Source organism: Phyllopteryx taeniolatus, chromosome 3 (genome assembly GCF_024500385.1).
Source record: "Phyllopteryx taeniolatus isolate TA_2022b chromosome 3, UOR_Ptae_1.2, whole genome shotgun sequence".
In the NCBI taxonomy this organism is placed as follows: Eukaryota; Metazoa; Chordata; class Actinopteri; order Syngnathiformes; family Syngnathidae; genus Phyllopteryx; species Phyllopteryx taeniolatus.
Genome location: NC_084504.1, coordinates 20,983,652 through 21,005,828, shown reverse-complemented (window position 1 = coordinate 21,005,828; position 22,177 = coordinate 20,983,652). Strand labels below are relative to the sequence as shown.

At 43.2% G+C, this 22,177-nt stretch overlaps 1 protein-coding gene across 1 annotated transcript; it reads left to right on the top strand.

Moving 5' to 3' along the window:
* Nucleotides 1–207: 207 nt before the first annotated feature.
* Nucleotides 208–21,672, top strand: ndufs4 (NADH:ubiquinone oxidoreductase subunit S4). Its single transcript, XM_061767506.1, has 5 exons — nt 208–365; nt 2,827–2,905; nt 19,466–19,638; nt 19,707–19,780; nt 21,465–21,672. The coding sequence occupies exons 1-5, from the start codon at nt 271–273 to the stop codon at nt 21,566–21,568; spliced, it is 525 nt and encodes a 174-aa protein (XP_061623490.1). The 5' UTR covers nt 208–270; the 3' UTR covers nt 21,569–21,672.
* The last annotated feature ends 505 nt before the right edge of the window (nt 21,673–22,177 follow it).

Below are 22,177 nucleotides of genomic sequence, written 5' to 3'. Positions count from 1 at the left end.
GTACTTTTGCCATCTCTGTTAAACATGGATCAATTAAAACACTGAGTTCACAATGACACTGTGGTAGAGAAATCGCTTGCATGATTTTGTGCATATCCTGGAAGTGGTGACTAAGCTAGTAAACGTCGTCATTAAATTATTTGTGCTCTGAATCATGTCTGGACATGAACGACCGTGTTGTTAACCCGGCCGGCACGCTGCAGTCGTTACAATATTCGCATTCCGTGGCTGCCAACTGTTTCGTCCTTCCGCAGCTGCCGTATGTAGTCGATGACAACAAACATGGCGTCCTCAATGTCACTTTTTGGACTGCGACGTCTTTCTTTGACTAACGCCGCTTCCAAAGTCTTCCTAAACCCCCTCAGGTAAATATCACATCGAGTGTTTGGTCCTTTTACACCCATTTATATGACCGTGGAGTGACTTTTGTAGAAATGTTACCTTTATTCGATAGAGAATGTCGCTCGTAGGCCGTGTGGCTAGCCTGTCGCTAGATAATCAAAAGAATTAACGAGACGTCCAAGTCTTACAAAATGAGTGGTGGTTGATGAGTGGAAGCTAAACCTGCGTGTGTAACTATTGAAATGATTGTTTCAAGACAGAAAAAACGCCCTTTAACCCACACGGTTAGCCGGCTTGTTAGCCAAAGGTAGCTGTAGCTATTTGTGTCTATCGTTTCGAAATTACGCACCTGCTCAGCTCAGCATATGATTGCGGAAGCTAAACGTGCCCAAATAACAATTTGTTTGTGTCATAACTTAAAAAAAAAAATCAAATAAAAAATTCGTCATTGTATCTAGATGTGGGAATTGAGTTAGTAAGTACTCGGGGGACGGGGGGACAAAAAAAAACCTCAAGAGTACTGAGGAAGTACTAACTAGAAATGAGTTTTTAATCACAGCATAAACTACAAATTTTGTATTTGCTTTTATTTTGCTTTGTTTTATGGCAGCCACGTTGGCATTGCAAATGAGAATCTGTTCTCGATTGCCTTACCTGGATAAATAAATAAAATAAATACACAAAAATATAAAATCGGACTGGGTAACATAAGGTGTAGTCCAACAGTCACTTTGCCTAAAACAACATTAACCTAAATCTTTATAAAATAACATAAATTAAGCTAAATTCAGCCACCAGAAATGGTCTTAAATTAACTTTGTCTACACTTGTGAACAAGCACAATTGGCTCACCAGCCTGAGATTACCTAGAAAACTGTGACGTGTTTCCTCTAGTTCGAAGTAGATTTATTTTCGGCAGACGCAAATGACAGCACATGATTATAGCTGTTGTTTTTGGTAGTGTGTAAGGTAAATGTAGGTTGAATGTAAAGTCAAAGGTGTTGTACTTCGTCTGACTGCGAATCACACACCAAAGAAACCCTCTTACTGCCATGTTTCACGTAAAATAGTCACTTCGGAAACTTTGATTCTGTGTGGGGTCGCAGAGACTTTGTTTGCGGTCATCTGACTGCCTCGCCCCGTTTGATTGGGGAAGTGGATATGAATACTGTTCAACTGTGTTGTGATGATTATATTCTCAGGGCATTGAATCGATCACAACTGGACTTCTGGTTGTGTTAGAGATGTTTTGCCTGGAAGCTTCATCGGTTCATGCCGCAAGGCTTCGTTGGGACAGCGAGTTCACCATCCCCCAAATTTTTAATATTCAATAAGACAAAATCAAAAGGATTTTTTAATATTAAAATTAGGTAGGATTTACCTTCTGAAAAGTATTTTCCTATGTTTAATGAATCTGTATAATATGACTTTCACTTTTTGAATTCAACTACTGAAAACAAGAACCTGTCTACGATATTGTAATTTGAGGCGCAATGGTAGTTGTATGTCACATTAATCCTTGAATGCACTTTTAATCAACAGTTTGATAGGTTTAAGCAAAGGTTGAATGACTTTGTTGGATGCACTGATAGCACTTGATTTTTTTCAGACCAAGGATGATTACAAGTACTTACATTTGAGTCCTGGTACTTGATAGTACCATTACGTCTTGCAATTGTGACAAAAATTTGTTTATTTGAATCAAAATAGAGCTCATTTATTTAACTACAAAATAAAGTGAGTAAAAAGAAATGTTTCTTGCGAAAATCAGGTTATAAAGTAAAACTAAATGGACAGCTGATTTGATACTTTATCTTCCCATTGCTTATTTCTTTTTACTCAACGTGCCACACCCCAGTGCGTCGTCCACCGCAGCTTTGTGTTGGGAGCGGGGCTAACTCAGCTGGAGCCAAGCAGCACCGAGTAGACTGGGCAACTGGGCTTAAGAACCTTGCATCGAAAGTCGCCGCCCGTGTGGAATTCATGATCCATCTTGCAGAGCATAATTTTCATCCATTTTTAGCTGAAAGTATCGCCACATGGCTGTCATGGCTTTTACTCCATCTGCTCTGTAGTTATATGTCAGGCTGGTAAAGAGTTGTCGGTGTCATAGTATCGGAGCATTTTTTTGCGTCCGAGTACGATCCCTACAGATAGCAAAGCGAAGCGTCTTTGTGATTGTCTAGAAGAATGGTGCTCTGGAGGCACATTGCACATTGACAAAGAGCTACACAGTCAGTCCTCACCGGACAGTTGACCACAGTTGACATGAAGCACATCCTGTCATTAGGATGCGAGCCACACTCGGCCAGAAATTCACCAGACAGAAGTAATAGGCAGCGGGGAGGGGATTCCCACCTCACTGCTTAATTTTCACCTCGCTTTCTCCGAGATAGTCCCCCTTGCCTAATTGTCACTTTTGCTGCTTTGTGTGTATTTTGTCATATATTTGCGCTGCATTACATGCGCATCTAATGATTTTAGGTCTGCAAGCACGTCCGCGCAGAGGCTGGCAGAGGGAGCGGTACCAGACACGCAGCTTATCACAGTTGATGAGAAACTGGTAAGTTTTCCCTCCTTGTTACAACGTGAGACACAAATTGATGTTTGTCTCATGTGCTGCTGTCCAACCACACAATGCTTTTATCAGAGGCCAGAGCAATTACGCTTTTGTGGAAGAAAATGTTACAAACTCTTCTAGTCGCTTGCCAAATTGACGCTGGAATCAGTCGAATTGGGAACAGTGTGAAATCCTGGCAAGCGCTATAATTATGATACAATGATTTTGTGCTGATGGGAGACCTGCTTAAGGTAAGGTAAAACAACAAAATGACTGTTGTTTCAGAAATATAAATGTGAAACATACATTAAAAGTACTTGCAAGGAGTTTCATTACTTTAGGAGCAGGAATCCTCTAATCAGCCTCCAAAAAGTAAGACATTTATTATTGCTATGAAAACTAACCATGAATAAAATGCATACAATCAAATGAGGAATGGATAATACCATCATCCATCCATCCATTTTCTATGGAGCACTTGTCCTCATTAAGGTCACAGGTGAGCTGGAGCCTATACCAGCTCATTTGAAGTGAGGGGTGGACTTGTTGCCTGTCAATCGCAGAGCACAGAGACAAACAACCATTGACACTCACATTGACACCTATGGGCCATTTCTTATCCACAGACCGCAATAAACGTAACATGCAGGTTTTTGGAATGTGGGGGGAAGAAAACCCAGAAAAGCCTCACACAACCATGAGGAGAACATTCAAATTTATCACAGAAAGTCCTGAAACAAGATTCGAACCATGAACCATGCTAGTCTACTTTGTTATACACAGGGTGTGTGAATATGGACCGAATGTAGCTTTTGTACTATAATCCCGTTTGGGCCTCCCATTTGCTGAATTTGCAGTCTTTGCATTCCTAATCTCTCATTTATTACCCATGTGCTTGCTCATATTTTCCATCTTAATTTAATCTTGTAAAAACACTCCACACAATCATTTTTGAAGGGGGTTGTTTCTACCTTTTATATTAGGTAGTCCAGAAGTCTTTCGCAACAAGGAGCTGAAATCTAAACCAATATTCAAGGAGTTTCATTGTGATACCAACACACATTTACACATATGGCATAAAATTAGATACCCAAGGTCCTAGGTTAGCCCAATAAGTCTCAAGACTTGTGAAATATAAATAGAATAAGATACAATAAGACACAATTAAAAAAGCTAAAAAAAATACTGATTTGCAGTTGCCAATGTGTACCAAGGCACAAATGCAGCAATGACTTGGAGGTAACGAAAATACATATGCCAGGGGGTTGAATTGCACATAATATCCATCCATCCATCCCTTTTCCTCCGCTTATGCGAGGTCAGGTCATGGGGGCAGTGGCTTTAGCAGGGAAGTCCAGACTTCCCTCTCCCCAACCACTTCAACCAGCTCTTCCGGGGGGATCCCGAGGTGTTCCCGACCAGCCGGGAGACGTAGTCTCACCAGCGTGTCCTGGGTTGTCCCAGGGTCTCCTCCCGGTGGGACATGCTCGGAACACCTCACCAGGGAGGCATCCCAATCAGATGCCCAAGCCACCTCATCTGGCTCCTCTGAATGTGGAGGAGCAGTGATTCTACTCTGAGCCCCTCCCGGATGACCGAGCTTCTCACCCTATCTCTACGGGAGAGCCCAGACACCCCACGGAGGAAACTCATTTCGGCCGCCTGTATCCGGATTCTTGTTCTTTCAGTCACGACCCACAGCTTGTGACCATAGGTGAGGGTAGGAACGTAGCTCGACTGGTAAATTGAGAGCTTCGCCTTTTGGCATAGCTTCCTTCTTCACCACAAATGAGCAATACATAGTCCGCATCACTGTAGATGCCGCACCGACCTGCCTGTCGATATCCCGTTCCATTCTTCCCTCACTCGTGAACAAGACTCCAAGATACTTGAACTCCTCCACCTGGGGCAGGATCTCATTCCAGACCTGGAGAGGGCAATCCACCTTTTGAGGACCATGGTCTCAGATTCGGAGGTGTTGATTTTCATCCCAACCGCTTCACACTGTGCTGCGAACCGCTCCAGTGAGAGTTGGAGATCACGGCTAGATGAAGCCAACAGAGTTGCAATACTGAGGTCACCAAACCGGACCCCCTCTATGCCTTGGCTGCGCCTAGAAATTCTGTCCGTAAAAGTTATGAACAGAATGGGTGACTGGGGTTGGGCATCATGAACCGAGAACCGATTGGAACCGGGACTAACGTTCTGGTTCTCCCGGAGCCGTTCAAATTTAAACATTTCGGTTCCCAGTTTCTTTGCCTAGTCCTCCAGCCGCGAAGAAGTAGTGGCGAAAAGCAATGAAGAAGCGGCGTAAACCAACGAAGAAGAACGGGCACGATGACGTGCTTGTGCCCAACGGCAGCAGCGGTGAACAAATGTGTGTTTTAACTTTGTTAAAATAAATGACCCAGTTGCCTCAATGAAACACTTGGAATAGATGCTACAGATCGGGAAAATTCAATTAGATAGCGAAATCAGACAAACTGCAATGTTTGCCAAATTCTTTTAACAGAACTAAAATAGCAAAATATTACCTAAAACATTGTCTGTACGCTTACTAATGGTGTGTATTTCCATTATTTCTTGAAGAAGTTGTCACAATGGTTTTGAACATCCGAGGTGGACTAGATTGTTTTGGTCTTTGGAGGTTCTGCTGTTAAAAGTCGTTAAAAGGCGACTAAGATACGAGATGATAAATGGGGAGCTTCGTAAGAATGTGGAAGTCTGCTGTGGGCTTGTTTTTGGGGTTTGGTGGATTGGGGATGGGGGGCCTTGGTGCTGTGTGTGAGCAGCGTCAGTGTGCTTTTGTCTCACACCAAAGCTGACCATACTGGCAGAAAAACCTTTGGCTGGGTGGAGTGTCTGTCTCTGTCCTCTCAGTGGGAGCTACTTAGAAGAACAGCAGAGGGGAGGGGAGAAAAGGGCCTCAAAAATGAGGGTGGGGGGCTGGTGGTGAAAGAAAAGAAGCTTGGAAAAAGTTTGTGAGACACCCTGAGACTCCGAAAAAAGACAGTGGCCACTTCAGTATTGTTGGCCACAGAGGTTCTTTTGTGGCCCGACGTTGCTGGCGACGGCGGGAAGAACTCCAACGCTCGCTCAGACGGGCCCAAAAAGAGAGGCCCTCAGCTGTTTACAGTACATTGGTGCCCAGGTCACATGGAAGAGGCCAATGGGAGCCCTCTCCCTTTTGGGCATTCAGACTATGTCAGCACGCTAGTCATTCATCCGGACGTCAATAAGTGCGAATTGCTTTCTGGTTAGACCAATCAAACAAAGGTCTCAGTCCGCTGAGAGGTTATGTCGGGTTTGCACGTTGTCTCCCTCCCGAGCAGCCCGAGGAGAAAGTGCTGTGTCGTGTTGCCAACGTTTCTGAATAACCTCATTTAGATGAGCTTGCATATTGGCCGTGGCGAAACAATCTTTGATTTAGCGCCAAAAAGTCTTGTCGGAATCTTTTGATGACATTCAGTATCTTTCCATCGATCTTGTCTGTCCAAAACAGTGCAAAGATTACAGGAACTTGCATCTGCACTTTGTGTAATGTTCATCTCTATTACAGATGGATTGGGAGGTGGGGTGGATGGGGGACGAGGGGGCCGAGTCTCCCGGAGCTGAGGATTAGAAAGAATACTGAGTAGAATAAACATTTTTTTCCCCAGGATTTTCTAAGACTAGGAAGCTTACAGTATTAAAGACAGTTGTGAAAAAAACTATCTGAAGCATCAAAATTGTGTGAGGACATTTTGTCTTTTCAGTTTCTTATTAAACTGATACATTTCTGCCACCTTCAGTCCCAGATTGTAGATGCCCCAGTCCCGTCTTGTCATGTTTTTCATGGGCAGTTAAGATTGTCACTCGCCAATGAAAGGCATGTCTATGCATAGATGAAGAACTTTAACATGATTCATAGGACAGCATATATATAATATAACTATCATTAATTCATATGTTAGAAGAATTAAACTACAATTAATACTCTCCCGAGATAAATTTGGCAATGAAAAAAACTTACTTTCTTGGAGGCTATTCATAAGAAACAAATGTGAATCAGTTTCTTTATATCTTTTAAGGGAAAATTCATGCACATTAAATAAAAGCACTACAGAATGACAGTTACTACCCTTAATACTAACCCTTTTGTGGCAACAGCTTAAAGGTTTGACGTTTTTGAGCACATTGTCAAAAACGCCTCAACTTGAGCCCCCCCCCCCCCCCCCCAAAACAAAACAAACAAACAAACAAATAAAATCAAATAAAATAAAAAGCCCTGCATGATGGAGCCCCAGTGCCCAGAGCTGTTTCCTAGACTGCCCATGCCGACCTGCTTTTGTTTGTAATTATTGTTTGATTTAGCATGCTGGGCAGCTCCCAGCGTCCGGCTGGCAGGCCACTGATACACAGCTTTACACGGAATGTCTGCGACCTCTCTCACTAGCCTTCTGCTTTGCGTTCTCACCCTTTGGGAGAGATCATTTGCTCCGCTAGTCTTAGAAAGTGCATAAAATAAGCAATAATCCAACATCAATATGTCTGAGTATCTATGTTGAATTTAGCTGTGGGCAAGCACGTTCCCTCATCCCACATAAAGACAACGCCATAATCTTAAAGTGCTCGTGAAGCCTTGTTATAGAGTTCTCTAAAAGCACTTGGGTTTTACAAGAGAGAGGAGACCTATATTATTCGTGAGCGGGGGAATAAAGAGGGGAAGCAAAGAAGACAGGCGGTGAAGCATGAAACTAGTGTTTGATGCTTAGCACGGTGAGTCTTCCAATGGGGAAATAGAGCAAATTTAGAGTAAAGCCTTTGCTGGACATCTAACATTCACAGCTGGACAAAAGCTGTGCAGTTCTAACTCTGTAGGTGGTTCTGTCCAAAGTCTGGTTAATGTTGTCTATTACACCCCTAAATTGAAATCAGAATGACAGCTTGTGAGATTGTCAATCAAGGTGACTACTGCAAAGACACAGGGTACATTCATAAGCCATGTCTGGTACCATAATTGTTCCTGCCTCCTTTATAGTTAGGAGGCAATACCGCCAATGTAGCCAACAGTAGAATTGCAAGGTCTGCAGATAACGTCTAACTAACTGATCTGATTGTGAGAAACCAAACCACGTCTTTCTTGGCGCCAAGTCCGTGCCGTCTTGTTATGAAATACATGACAGCTCCAAGATGCGTCCAATTATCATCGTCCTAATTGTGTCACAATCAATCACGCTTTTGCTTAGTTCGTATGGCGTAGGGAAGTTTTGGACGGCGCTGTTATTACTTCTGCCAACGAAGCTATGTTCTCATCGTTGCAAGTTAGGCTGTCCGCGGGTTCTCAAAAACTACTGGCCTTATCTAAAAGGTTTAGTGTAATCTTTTGACATGGTGGTTTATGTAATCTAATTGTTTTAAATTATCGGTAGGTGCACCTTAACCATCTAATAGGATTCAATACAGGACCTGTATCAAATATTCTGCCTTTACAAATATGGAAGTGCAAACTATAGCTAGAATGGCCCTCATTAGGGAGTACGACGCATGAGTACATGAGCATCTCAGCCTCAAATGGCGCACACACATACACACACACAGAGACACACACACACATTCGGGGGGCTGCTTGTTCAGCCCTTATCCATTTATTTGGTTCCAGGTGGCATTGTTAACTCGTCAGCCACCGCTAGAGCACAGACCTCCTCGTCCAGTCCTAATTTGAATTAGCCCCAATGCTGTATACTTTTGTATATATAGAAGTCATATTATACATTTTAATAAGAACAGGAACAAAATCTTCTTTTTTTTCTATTGCGTTGCCCTTCGACATTTCGTGGAAATCGAGTAGTTCAAATATCGCTTGAAGTTCGAATATTCGTTATCGAATCGAAGTTGTTTTCGTGTGATCTTGTTACCTACCTCTGAAGTTGGGCAGCGACAAAAATCTACATGATTATCAATCCATACCAACATTATTGCCAGGAAAGGTAGTTCTTGTGTTTCATTAGATGCTGTGTTAAACAGTGAGTAGACATACACACCATAGACGTGGCAGTAAAAACTACTGTTGTTGAAATAGAGTTGATGTCGTACTAATAATACGACATAAAACTAAAAGAAAATGTGTTTTCTTGTCCAGTAAAGAGGCAGAATCTCTGTAAAATACAAGCTACTCTCAGTCGGGCTATATTTAGCCCAATCAGTTTAAGTCTGCAGTCCAGGGGTGTATATTCTCTAAGCCCGTCTAGCCTCAGACACCGAGCACGTTTGCGACACCAGACCCGACCCCACCTCCTGTCCCCTCGCTCCCACCCTAGACAACTGAAGTGTGTTTTGTCTGGTTGCCCTCTCGAAAGGCACGTGAAATACAAAATGTCAGCTGTGTCTGCGGATGTCGGATGTCTTTGAAGGGCGTCAGACAAGAGGCTTTATTATGCATCCTCCACTAAATAGTATTTCATTCATTAACACTCTCTTCCATACAGACTTAAGCCTTTTAAGAGGAGTCCTCAGCCCTTTCAGCATTGACCAGTTTCATAGGAAGTTGCTTAGTGTTGTTTGAGGAGCTTGCATGCCACTTCTGTTTACTTGTTTGCAGGATCAAACCTCTTATGAACACTACATGTTTATAACATAACATAGGTCTTATTTCATCTGAAACTTTTATCCTCCTCTGTGCTACTCGTTGTAGCCATTAAACAAATTTACTGACTGGACTAATCTACCAAAGAATAATGTATCACTGTTAGTTTTGTTGGAAGACTACAGACAGGCAGGATTAATGAGCGACATATTCTAATAGCTGTTTCCATTTAGGATCCTATTTCAAGTATTTAGACTCATGAAGCTGTCATTCCAAACTTTCTTTGGTGCGTCATGTGCGCTAACAATCATGCGCCAACACTGGTTTTTGTTGGTTGGAGTCCAGTGTTTGAAAGTCAATTGATCTGGATCTGAGGTATGTTAGTAAAGATGTATGCTTCAAAGTAGCTTTGGCATAAACTTGCCGCATTTGTCCAAAAGAAATTTTGAAACAAGAATGTACGGGATGCTACACAGCAGACAATGATACGTGGACAAATGACATGGTCCGTCCGGCCTTTCCATCCTCGATGGTATGCGTAATGTGAGATTCGAGATGACCCTCACGCCAGCTGCTTCTTGTTCTCTTGGCCACGACCACTCCCATACATGAGCAAGCAACCTAATATTTGTTTCAACATCCAATCAGTAATTGGCATGCTTTTTACACTTCAAAGATGTTGCAAAGGTGGGAACCGGCGGAGGTTGTTGAGTGAGGGTCTGGGTCTGGGTGCGGCCCGGACACTGGGTTGAGGGGTGGGGTTAAGGGTGATGTGTTTGGGCTTTCAACACATGCTGACTCGACATGATTCAGCTCCACTGACCCTGCGACCTCTCCAGACTGCCGAGCTGCAGCTTTGTCATACGGATGTTTGTGCTACGATAGCCTGACCGTACGCCCGACATGTCATAGCTGTCATGGCGTCTGCCGCCGTGTGAGACATTTTGTCAAACAACCGTGGTCCATCGGTCTGACACTCAATCAATTACCTAATATAGTCATTGTGAGAATGAAAATGGAATAGTCACACTTTAGCATAAACAAACAATTTGTTTACAGGTACTGTACATAATAACAAATAATTTGATTCAAGAATGAAGTAAATTGATTCTAAAGCAGTATTGTACAGTGACTGAAGGAAGTAAGGCAACAAAGTAGTTTTAAGCAAAGGAAGCAAAGATGCAAGATAACGAGCAGGTCTAAGAGAAGGAAGGTAGGCGGGAACGAAGGCAGGCGGGAAGGAAGGATGTCAGAAAGCGGGAAAAGGTTCTGATGTTGAAGGAAGAAGGTAAGGAACGAAGGCAGAGAAGCAGGTTTAAAAGACGGAAGGAAGGACATGAGGTTGCATGAATAATAAACAGGTGTGATGGAAGAATGGAATGAAGGAAAATGGCAGAAAAGTGGGTTTAAAGAAAGGAAGGGTGAGAGGATGCACAAATAAAAAGCAGGTCTAGGGAAAGGAAGGAAGGAGATCAGTAAGGAAAAAATATGCCAGGGAAGAAGAAGAAGAAGAAGAATCACTTGTTATTGTCTTGAACATGCATGCATGCACAAGAAATTTGCTCTCTGCATTTAACCCATCACAGTGAACACATACACATGTTAGTGGAACACACTGGAGCAGGGGGCAGCTGAAGCGCCCGGGGAGCAAATCGGGGTATCAGTGTCTTGCTCAAGGACACCACAGCCGTGATGTTGGCGGATGGTGCAGTCGGGGTCTTGAACCTAGATCACCCACGGTGGCAGGCGATGATCTTAACCATTGGTCCACGGCTGCCCGTGGCTCAACGGTTAAAAGCAGGTCTGAGTGGAAGGAAGGCAGGAAAGAGGTCAAGAAAGGAAAGTGTCGAAACAAAGAAAGAAAGAGGCAGAAAATAGGTTTCAGAAAAGATGAAAGAATGCAATAATAAAAAGGAAAATAAAAAAAGGAAGCAGGTAAGAAACAGATGCCAATAACACTAAATTCAACTTGACTATTTGCAGTTTCCTATAATGTAGCAAAAACTGATGTTTTTTATTTTTCTGGCATAATGCTGTCTTCAGTATGTATATTTATTGTGTTGTAGCCTCTCTTTGAGACAGAGGTTACCGACTGCCGTAACCCCGCGCCCAAAAAACATCAATCTAGTAGTCCGCTCAACCAAACTGAAGGCAGAAGGCTGTTGTGTGTGGAGGCCCCACTCATCCAATCACAAATCTAACCGCAAACACAGCTGCGGTTAGATTTGTGATTGCCAGTCAGCAGAAGAGGTACAGTATACTATAATGGCAATGCCCTTGTGATAGTTTTGCCAAACTAGGACTAAATAGGGCATCAAAACCAGCTAAAGCTTTATACGACGGCCAGTTCATCTTGTCACTGTGTGGCTTCTGCGGTTTGGGGTCAGTAAACACTAAAGCGGTAACTGCTGCAACAAAGCAGCGGACCTTCATACAAGCACAGGCAGCCCCAGGAGTGTCCTGCACCATCAATGTAACTCCTGCGCTTTGCTGTGCAGTCAAATGTTCATTCTTTTACACTGGACTGTACTGTTGCAGCAATTCTCCATCATCAGAATTGTTGACATGTCCGTACAGTACTGTATTTTTAAGCAATTTTTGAAGATATATGTGTTTGAAATGCCTTTTAAAGTGTTTTGGGATCATAGTTGGTGGAATAAATATCCATCCATCCATCCATTTTCTGAGCCGCTTCTCCTCACTAGGGTCACGGGCGTGCTGGAGCCTATCCCAGCTGTCATCGGGCAGGTGGCGGGGTACACCCTGAACTGGTTGCCAGCCAATCGCAGGGCACATAGAAACGAACAACAATCCGCAGCTACGGGCAATTTAGAGTCTCCAATTAATGCATGTTTTTGGGATGTGGTAGGAAACCGGAGTGCCCGGAGAAAACCCACACAGGCACGGGGAGAACATGCAAACTCCACACAGGCGGGGCCGGGGATTGAACCCGGGTCCTCAGAACTGTGAGGCTGACGCTCTAACCAGTCGGCCACCGTGGCGCCTGGAATAAATATGATTTCAACTATTAATATATGCAGTTATCACTTTTAGGGAGGGCCAATTATTCACTGACATTTGCGTTTCATGGTCAGGCTCAATCCCTATTTGTGGTGGTCCACAATACCTACGTTTAGCCTACCTTCTCTTTGGAGAATGTATAGAATGTTTTCATATTTTTTTAAATCCCAGAGGAAATAATGGAAATAGAAATAATACATTTCATTGTTGCCATCATAGGACCTTTTACTACTCAGGCCATGTGTTAACATTTTAACACACTCTTGAATGATGAAAACTCATAATTGGGTGGGCCATGTTATGCAAGTCATTTTTTAACGATAAATGTCAAGTGTAAAAAGGGGGAAGTCACTGCAAATGTACGAAAAAATATTTACTGTAAATATTTCCAAGTGGAGGCACGGTGGACGTCTGGTTAGAGCGTCTGCCTCACAGTTCTGAGGACCGGGGTTCAATCCCCAGCCCCACCTGTGTGGAGTTTGCATGTTCTCCCCGTGCCTGCGTGGGTTTTCTCCGGGCACTCCGGTTTCCTCCCACATCCCAAAAACATGCATGGTAGGTTAATTGAAGACTCTAAATTGCCCGTAGGTGTGAATGTGAGTGCGAATGGTTGTTTGTTTATATCTGCCCTGCGATTGGCTGGCAACCAGTTCAGGGTGTACCCCGCCTCCTGCCCTTGTGAGAATAAGCGGCTCAGCTAATGGATGGATATTTCTAAGTGCCCAGGAAAAAGCAAAACGCATTCACACACTTGATCCTTGGATGCTTGCTGAGCTGAGGTTTACCATGGTAATGTTGTGCACGTCTGCCTCTTGGCTTCCCTGTACGCAGATGATTTTCTCATAATTGAGCCGTCAAGGAGCAACACAAACAGATGTGAATTTTATTTTTATGGTTTGTTTTAGGACTAAAATAATCCTCTTCTTCTCAATAGCCGCGAGGAGAGTATCATGTGTTTGAGCGAGAAAATCCAAGATAAGCGAACCAACAGTAACGGTGCAGAGGACGTGCCGCTCCCAGCTCTTGGCGCCGTTCCGCCAAAAACTCCGTGAGGTCCTTCGGTATTAGCTGCTAGTCCGTATCCCCCACACGTTTTCTACCTTCATCCAACTTGGCCGCCTGTGATCTCAGATGAATTGTCTAGTGCGTTTTCTTGGGTTTCTTGGGTCGTTAGTCAGAAATATTTTCAAGGCACTTTTCTTTCCATTTACGTTGGCCACAAAAATCCTTAAAATGTCCCCTACTTTTTTTTTTTCTTAAGTAGATCTGCAAATGAAATCAACAAGAATGTTGAGAGCAGATATCACCAAGGAGGCAAAAGTGGGTTTAAATTTCCAATGTTGAAACTGTGGGAAATGCAGTGCAGGAAATGTGAACGATCGTGTGTAAATCATTGAAACAATATGGACATGATGTTGGCAGGACAGTTTGTGTCCCTCACTCATACACAGCTGTGGGGGTTTTTTTTGGGTGTTTTTTTTTTTTCAGCCTTGGTAGGCTTCTTTAGCTTTGTCTTGATAGTTATTATTATTATTTTTTTTTTTGTGAAGCGACTCTAAAAGTCATTCATCGACATTCATGCTCATTAATGGAAGATTGTATGTAACCAATCAGGATTAAAGGAAAGGAGGTCATCTAAGTGCAAAATAACAAAATGCTCCAGTGGACAGGAAGTCAGACTTGACTTGAAATGCCAAAATGGAGCCAAACAACATCTTTGATTTGATGGATTCTTTGACCATTGAAAATAAATCCCACTTGTTGTTATTTTCTGTCAACCTGTCCTGCAGTTAAAAAGTACATTCTCACCGCACCAATACAAATATCTATGGAGCCAAATTGCGCTTGTTATCAAGTGCATGCGGTGTTTATGCAACCGGCCGTTGCAGGTCCCAGTCAGAGCATTAGGGGTAGCAGCTTTCAGCATTGTGGTAGAACCGGCGACCCCACCGCGACAAGCCTCCCTATGCTCTTAATTTGGCATGTGGCTCGGAGGTGTCACAAATACCGACACGCTTTCACGTGACGGAGACTTTAGCGCCCGCACCCCCCTGCTCTTAATCTCAGCATTCTGTTTGCGCAGCCAGGTATTGTCGGGCCCTCTGAAGGCCCTGTGAATAGTGTCAAACTTGATAGTTCTCATTTTTCTTGCTGTACGTGGCAGAAGAAAAAGTGCCCACCGTGCGGGTTTTTCCTTTTGTAAAGGCTGCCGCCTAGTCCTCCTGGGAACGCAGCGCATTCCAGCCACAATCGTTCCCTTTGTGAATCCCAGTATTGTGGCCCACAGTGTGCCGGACTGATAACCTTGTGAGTCCTCGGTCTCATGCATGCCGGCATGGTCTAGACTGCTCCTCGCGCTTACAGTGGCCCATAATGAACCAAGAGTGTTTCTAGTGCCTTTGTTTTGACACAGCCTACCGCCTTCATGAAGGACCTTTTGAGTAAGATGTGATTCAAGCACCACTACATTCAGATGAATCACTCACCGTACTACTTCTCTTACGTCTGCATGGTGAAAGCGTTCACACTAATGCTGCTGGACATTACATGTATTACTTATTGTGTGAATCCTAAGAGAAACGCATTCATATTATTGCTCTTGGGTGTCAGAGCATTTTCAGACTAACGAGTTTCTCGATACGAGCTGTCATTTTTGTTTTGACTTGCAGCACTATATGGTAGCACTGAACTTAACAAGCAACAGCTTGGCTGATGGCGAAGAATTCCGAGCTGGTTATTGCCACTCCCAGTTAAGTTTGCTGTCAAACTAAACATAAAACAAAGAGAATTACACATTGTGTATTTAAAAAAAACAGATTGCTTTGCTTTAGATGTGTCTGTTTAGTTTATTGTTAACAAACAACGCAAAACACCATGGATGTGTTAGCAAATAGCATCGGTGTTGCAGTGTATTTAAAAGTCAGAGGATAAAGGTGTTATGAGTTCATATTTTCATTATGTTATGTAATACATGCACGTCACTTCCAGCAAGTTGTCAACTATAGTTTAGCTAATAAATATTTTTTTTATTACGCGTATTGAGCACTCCCCGAACATATCCGAAGCTCGAGACACCGGGTTGTGGTTACTCTATCCACCGCAATGTCTACCGGAATAGACGTTGCAATTGCCGAACACAGCGCACCACACTCTATACGCAATGGCAAGCCAACGTGTTGGAATATGAGGAGGAGGAGGATTTCGATATACAGGAGCACCCAACTGAACTTGGCGTTGTCAAACCGTACGTTTGAACTGATCAGGAGGTCGGAACCTGACAGTGATGACAACGAGCAACCAAGTAGCAGCTGTTCAACAGAAAAAGAGAGTGGCCACTGGCTCGATGTATGTCAAAAGCGTGTCTTTTTATACAGTCATGGCTAGAAATATTGGCACAGATGACAGTACTGAAAAGTAATGTGTGGGTCTTTTTTTCCTACTGCCCAGTGCATAATAACCATAATAGTCGTAGGTATATACAAGGTAATCTTACCTCTTGTCTGCGCCGCTTCGCCCCGTCACCGTGGCGGCTGCGAGATTTATTTCTCTTGCTGGCTGTTGAGGTCCCGATGGCTGTAGGAAAAATAGTTGGCACCGCAGCTGGTTTCAGCCTCTGCCTCACTACACCTGTGTATCGTGTTCTGCTGTGTTTCTCAAAACACGCCGGTTCGACGTGATCAGCACAGAGTTTGGAATGCTTGGTAGGGACCCATAGCTGACCACGTTTCTTCCCCTGGCAGTTGACTTTCCCTATTCACTGGTCACATATTCCTTTTTCACTTGGAAAGCCAAAGAAACTCTTGCCACTGCCGGAACCATTTGCACAACCAAATGCCACACAATAAACCATCGGGACATCGCTAAATCATGCGACAAACAAATATACAAGGACGGGAACAACAGCATGGAACAATGGCATACAACGCCGAATGAACAGGCTGTTTGGCTCGTGTGACGTCACAGCGCCGGATAGAGCCGAAGACCCGAATGCGCATTCTGAATCATATTTATTGATTTAACTGCTGTATATCTGCTATATAATCACTTCGAAATGGCAGATTTGGTTTATAAAGGGGTTCTAGAGTTATCAAGAAATGTCTTAACATCTTTGTCCTCTGACCTTTAAAACAACTTTGCCTTAGGAATGACCCCGCTAGCTTAATGCTAACACATAATGGGAAACGGCATTTATTGTTCTAACGAATAACACCAGTGTTGCTGTGTTATAACCCTTTTAGCAACAAATACCTTGGAACAAATGGTGACGTAACACATGAAGAGAGATGATATAACAATACTCAGGCATATTCTTTATCCTCTGAAAAATTACTCATATTACTGCAGCTTACTGGGTAGTTTTGACCGGCTCCGTTTATATCGGTATGCCTATATTATACTACCCCTAGGTGATCATGTCGCGCAGACCACAAGAAGCAGCACACTGTCCATTGCATTGAAGCTAAAAAATTTAGCAAAAAATGTTTACTTCTTCACATTCTATTTAATTTTCATTACTCTGTTTTTATAAAGTATAATATTATAGAGTGGTATTTGTCTTATTAAAAATACTTTACAAATTTTTTTTGGGAGGTGGAAAGAGAGTTAAGAGCGTCGTCATGAAACAAAGGCACCACTGTATTTATAAAAAATAAATAAAAATAAATATGTATGCCATAAAATCATGTTGTGTGAATCTATGCACTGACACTCATGACCTTGTGTGTCCAAATTAAAGGGCATGTGAATGCTGAGATTCAAGCGTTTATTTACAGAAGTTTTAAGTCTTATTGTGTTAATGCTAAGAGACAAGCATTCACATTTAATGCTCTCCTCTGTATTTTCTATAAAATAATATAAAGAAACTTTATATCTCCACAAATGCTCTCGTGTGCCAGGAAATGTTAAGTTTTTGTGAGAAGCATTGACACTGTTGTTTTTATTGTGTCAATGCTAAGCGAGAGGCATCGTCACTTGTTTTGTTTTTGAAAATCTTGAGGTGCGAATGCGAAGAGATCATTCACACTAATGATTTTCTTATTGCGTAAATTGATCAGAGACGAGCGTTCACACTAATACTTTAGTTTGTCCAAAAAATGTTTCATATGGATGCTGAGAATCAAATAGTTGTTTGTTTTTTCACAGTACTGCATCTTGGATCCTCTGGTTAGTCACACAATTGCTGCTTAAATCCCAACGCCGGCAACATTTCCAAACATGTATGGTTTTCTTCACCAGTTTCCAACTTGCTGAGGAAAAAAAAGGACGGGGGAAACATAGGCGTCTTAATTTAGTTACACTCTCACACGGTCTCGGTTGTTCTTATGTCATCAGCCATCCGCCGCTCTCCCTTCGGGTGAAGAGAACATGTTTTTCTCTTCTCGGCAACACACAGGAATTGTTAAGGTTAAGTAGTTGGGGCAGACGGAAATAATTACCAAGCACTTGTGAATTCTTCTCCCCCTTTTGTCCCTCTTTTCCTTGAACAATCCTTTCAACGTGCAGATCTTGTTTATGATTACATTGAGTCGCAGCACGGCCAAAGATGTTTAGCAGTTGGACCTGTAATTTACAAGGCTTAAATACCGTTGGAATCTCCTTTACCGCAGCATAGACGGGCTTTTGTGTGTGGAGTTCATGCAAAGCGACCCCGCCTCCCCCCTTCCTCCTCTCTACAAATCAAGCGGCGGATGACAGACAATGATGAAAATTTTATTCTTTGAAGTTGTAAAGGCCATTGAAACGTGTAAAATTCTTCAATTGAAAGGGAAGGCCTCGGTCTTGGGTGGCTGCTGCCGGGGTGCTGGGAGGTTCGTCCGGGTTTTGTCGTCCACTCCCCATCGCCTGTTTGCTAATTCCGTCTGAAATTGGACCGAATCCTTGATAAGAGCTTGAAGGAGCACCAGTTGCTTAGGAATATACACCCCTCCCCCCACCATACAACTATCCCATCTTCTTGTCAACAGTGGCTTTACTTTCTGTTGGTGCGAATATATCACCGCAATTGTCGGGCTTTCACTTCATCCAAGTGAATGCAAGAGAGATGTTCGCTTTTAGCTCTGGAACATTTTGTCGCCGGTAACTTTTTGTTCCAAAGTTAATGCTTTAAGCATTAGGTAGGTAGGTGTAGGTATCCCTAAGGCAAAGCTATTGTTTTAAATACATGCGTCACTCTATGTTTTATGTTAAGTTTGACAGTAAACTTAATAAACAATAAAGAGCTTGAAGCCTTTTCTAAAAAAAAAAAAAAATTAATGTTTTAAGACTCGTTCACGATATGCCAAACTGCTGCTTGTTGTGAGGTCAGCTGAGTTGAGTTCACTGTCACGATCTCTCATTTTTGCTTGCAAGGCAAAAAAAAAAATTCAACTGAATGACCGCTCGTATTTCAAGAACTTGCTAGTCGGGTCACTCGTATCTCAAGGCACCAATGTAATAATAAATTTGGTGGAAAGGGCCGAGCCAAGACACAGAAGTTTGAACCTTGTGGAGGCCTATTTTAAAAGAAGTCAAACCATCCCAAAAGGCAAAAGCCAAGTTGAATTTCTGAACTGCTGTAGGAAAGATATATTATCTGTATCAAACACTGACATTTACGTTACGTTGAAATATATGCTCAAATTGGAATCAATAAAACATTTTTAGTGTGCCATGGAAAAGTAGACATAACTCTTGACTGATTAATGCGAAGATCGCATGATTTACAAGGCAGATTTTGCGCTCTTCTAGGATTCTGGCATGGAGAATACGTTGTCGTTTTCTCGTGGCCTCTGAACACCTGCTAGTCAACTTTCTCGCAGCCCCCATCACAAATCCTTCAAGCTCAAATGTTGGGGGAAGATATATCATTCACCCAATAGAATGAAAGATCCGGGAAGAGCGCAAGAGATGTTGCCTCAAATCACCCTACCAACTGTGCGTCTGACTACAAGTTGACTCATCAGCTGATTTCAAAGTCATTTGTTCCTCTGTGCTCCCAGGACATAAGCGCTGTGACAGGGGTGCCGGAGGAGCATGTGAAAACACGCAAAGTTCACATCTTCGTGCCCGCCAGAACAGCCATGCAGTCGGGAGTGAACAACACCAAGAAGTGGGCGATGGACTTTGACACCAGGGAGCGTTGGGAGAACCCACTGATGGGCTGGGCCTCAACGTAAGAACCGCTCTCTCAAGATAGTTTACATACGAGGTCCTTGCTTCACATTTTGATTTATTTCGCAGCGCTGACCCCTTATCCAACATGGTGCTCGCTTTCTCCTCCAAGGAAGACGCCATTGCCTTTGCTGAGAAAAACGGTAATTGTGTTTCAGTGTTTTAAGCTTTGTTTAGAGTGCCAGGGGAAGAAAATGTGTTAATTCACAATAATGTACACTGTTCCGTGTTGCGTTTCTCTTTCTTTAATCCACGGACGAGTTGATGTCCTGATATTACAAGAGAGACACACCTCGCAGTGGAAACAGAAGCCTGATTAGGATTCGCAATGGCAAACCATTCCATCGGTCATCAGAATTAGTGTTTTTTTTTTATTCATCCGTTCCAAAAAGTCAAAAACGGAGTTGTAGGAAAACAGAAGCAATATTTCCCATAGGAAATAATGAAAATTCAATTAATCCCCCCCCAAAAACATATTTTATAGAGATTAGGCGTTCCAAATTCATGCATCCATCCATTTTCTGAGCCGCTTCTCCTCACTAGGGTCGCGGGCGTGCCGGAGCCTATCCCAGCTATCATTGGGCAGGAGGCGGGGGACACACTGAACTGGTTGCCAGCCAATCGCAGGGCACATACAAACAAACAACCAGTCGCACTCACATTCACACCTACGGGCAATTTAGAGTCACCAATTCATGCATGTTTTTGGGATGTGGGAGGAAACCGGAGTGTCTGGGGAAAACCCACGCAGGCACGGAGAGAACATGCAAACTCCACACAGGCGGGGCTGGGGATTGAACCCCGGTCCTCAGAACTGTGATGAAAGTGATGATACTTGGAACTTTCCTTGGCCCCACGGTGGCTTATTGTGACGCTCAGTGTCTCACTCATGTGAGGACACGCTGCACCACATAAAACGGCAACATCTTACTATGCTTAAATTCGCCTGACAAAATAGGAGAGTTAACAGAAACGCTGAGAAAGGGCACACCCATGTTGTAAGCAAGGCCGGTAGCATCCAAAATGGCTGATACGTCCATGATTCAATGCGGTATGACGACATGTTCCCAAGTGCTACAAGAAAACCCTCAAAGTTGCGCATGGGATGCTTTTTGTTGCCGCTCAATTCCGGGAAATGAGTGGCCGAGTCATACAGGTGGGGCAGATGTGGGATGTGCAAACAATTTTCAATTGTACATAAACCAAACGGATGTACAACTTAATTGTATGAAAACTGGGGCACTCAAAAACTCAGGTTCCACTGTATACCGTTTTGTAAGTGTGATACTTTCATTAAAAAAAATAACATTGAAGAGTGACACTGTTACGACCCTCTTAAACCGCTCAAGGTTTTGTTGTGTTCAAGTATCTTAAGAGGATAAAAGACCTAAAGTCACCCTTTGTCAGGTCTGTAACATAGCAGAGAAATAAAAACCAGTTTCGCCAAAGCATTTGTGTCAGCACACTGAGCGAGCACTGGTAGACAAGCAATAAAGGTTCGTATATAAGTAGCCATGACGATCACATGAATGGCTCTAAATATGCAGTACAGGCATTGCAGATATCAAATTCCAGCATTTCATTTTAAATAAATGCGTTTAAAGTGTGTGCGAGTCGATTAGAAATGCAAGTTCAAATAGCCGATGACGCCTCCAAGCATCTGGGAAGAGTTTGTTGAAAGGACTGGCCGTACTGTGTTTATGACTCGGTGACAACAGCCAGCCCGCGGATGTCCACCCAACGCCTCCGCCGCAGTTGGAAGTCGTTCAACGTGAACATACGCGACGTCCTCGTCGACCATCACTCACGCTGATGTTTGCCCTCCAGGTTGGAGCTACGACATCACGGACAAACGGACCCCCAAGCCTCGCGTCAAATCCTACGGAGCCAACTTCTCCTGGGATAAGAGGACCAGAAGGTCCGCTAAGTAAACTCCAGAGTCATCTGTTAGTTGCCGTGACCTCCCGTTGTCCCGCCTGCAGCGGACCTGTATAATTCCTGTCAATAAAAACTTCATCACACGTTTAAACCAAAACCTTGCGGTCATTATTGCGTTCATTTTTCAAACATTCACCTCATTACCGACTTCCTAATGTTTCGCACTTGATTCATGAAGTGTCTGCAGTGTGAGGAGGTTTGTGCAACAAAGGAACTTACTAGTACAATCAGAACCTGTTTAAACGCTGGAATAAATATATGTGTTGGCCAAACCTGCTGTTTTTCCCCCGGGTGACATTTTGTTTCCATCTGCCTTTGGAGTTTGGGATTTTTTTTCTGAGATGATGGTTGACAACAGCATGAGCATTATTATTTGTAGCCTCTTGTGTTATCGATTATATACCATTGCATGACAAACAATGAAATTCAGTCAAATCCAGGTCCCTATTTTAATGAAACTGGTGTCTTTGGAGTTGATGCAGCACATCAAACCCTTAAATGGATTTGAAAGCATGAAACTATCCTAAGGAGAAGATTACACGGGGTTCTCAGTTCACGACGGTCTTGACACGTGTGGCGGTGTAAAAATACGTCCTGCGGCA

Excerpts from the sequence above, each read along its gene's own strand:
- ndufs4 (XM_061767506.1), top strand. The coding sequence starts at position 271 with ATGACAACAAACATGGCGTCCTCAATGTCACTTTTTGGACTGCGACGT. Across the intron at positions 366-2,826 it reads GTCTTCCTAAACCCCCTCAG|GTCTGCAAGCACGTCCGCGC; the intron begins GTAAATATCACA and ends TAATGATTTTAG. Across the intron at positions 2,906-19,465 it reads TCACAGTTGATGAGAAACTG|GACATAAGCGCTGTGACAGG; the intron begins GTAAGTTTTCCC and ends CTGTGCTCCCAG.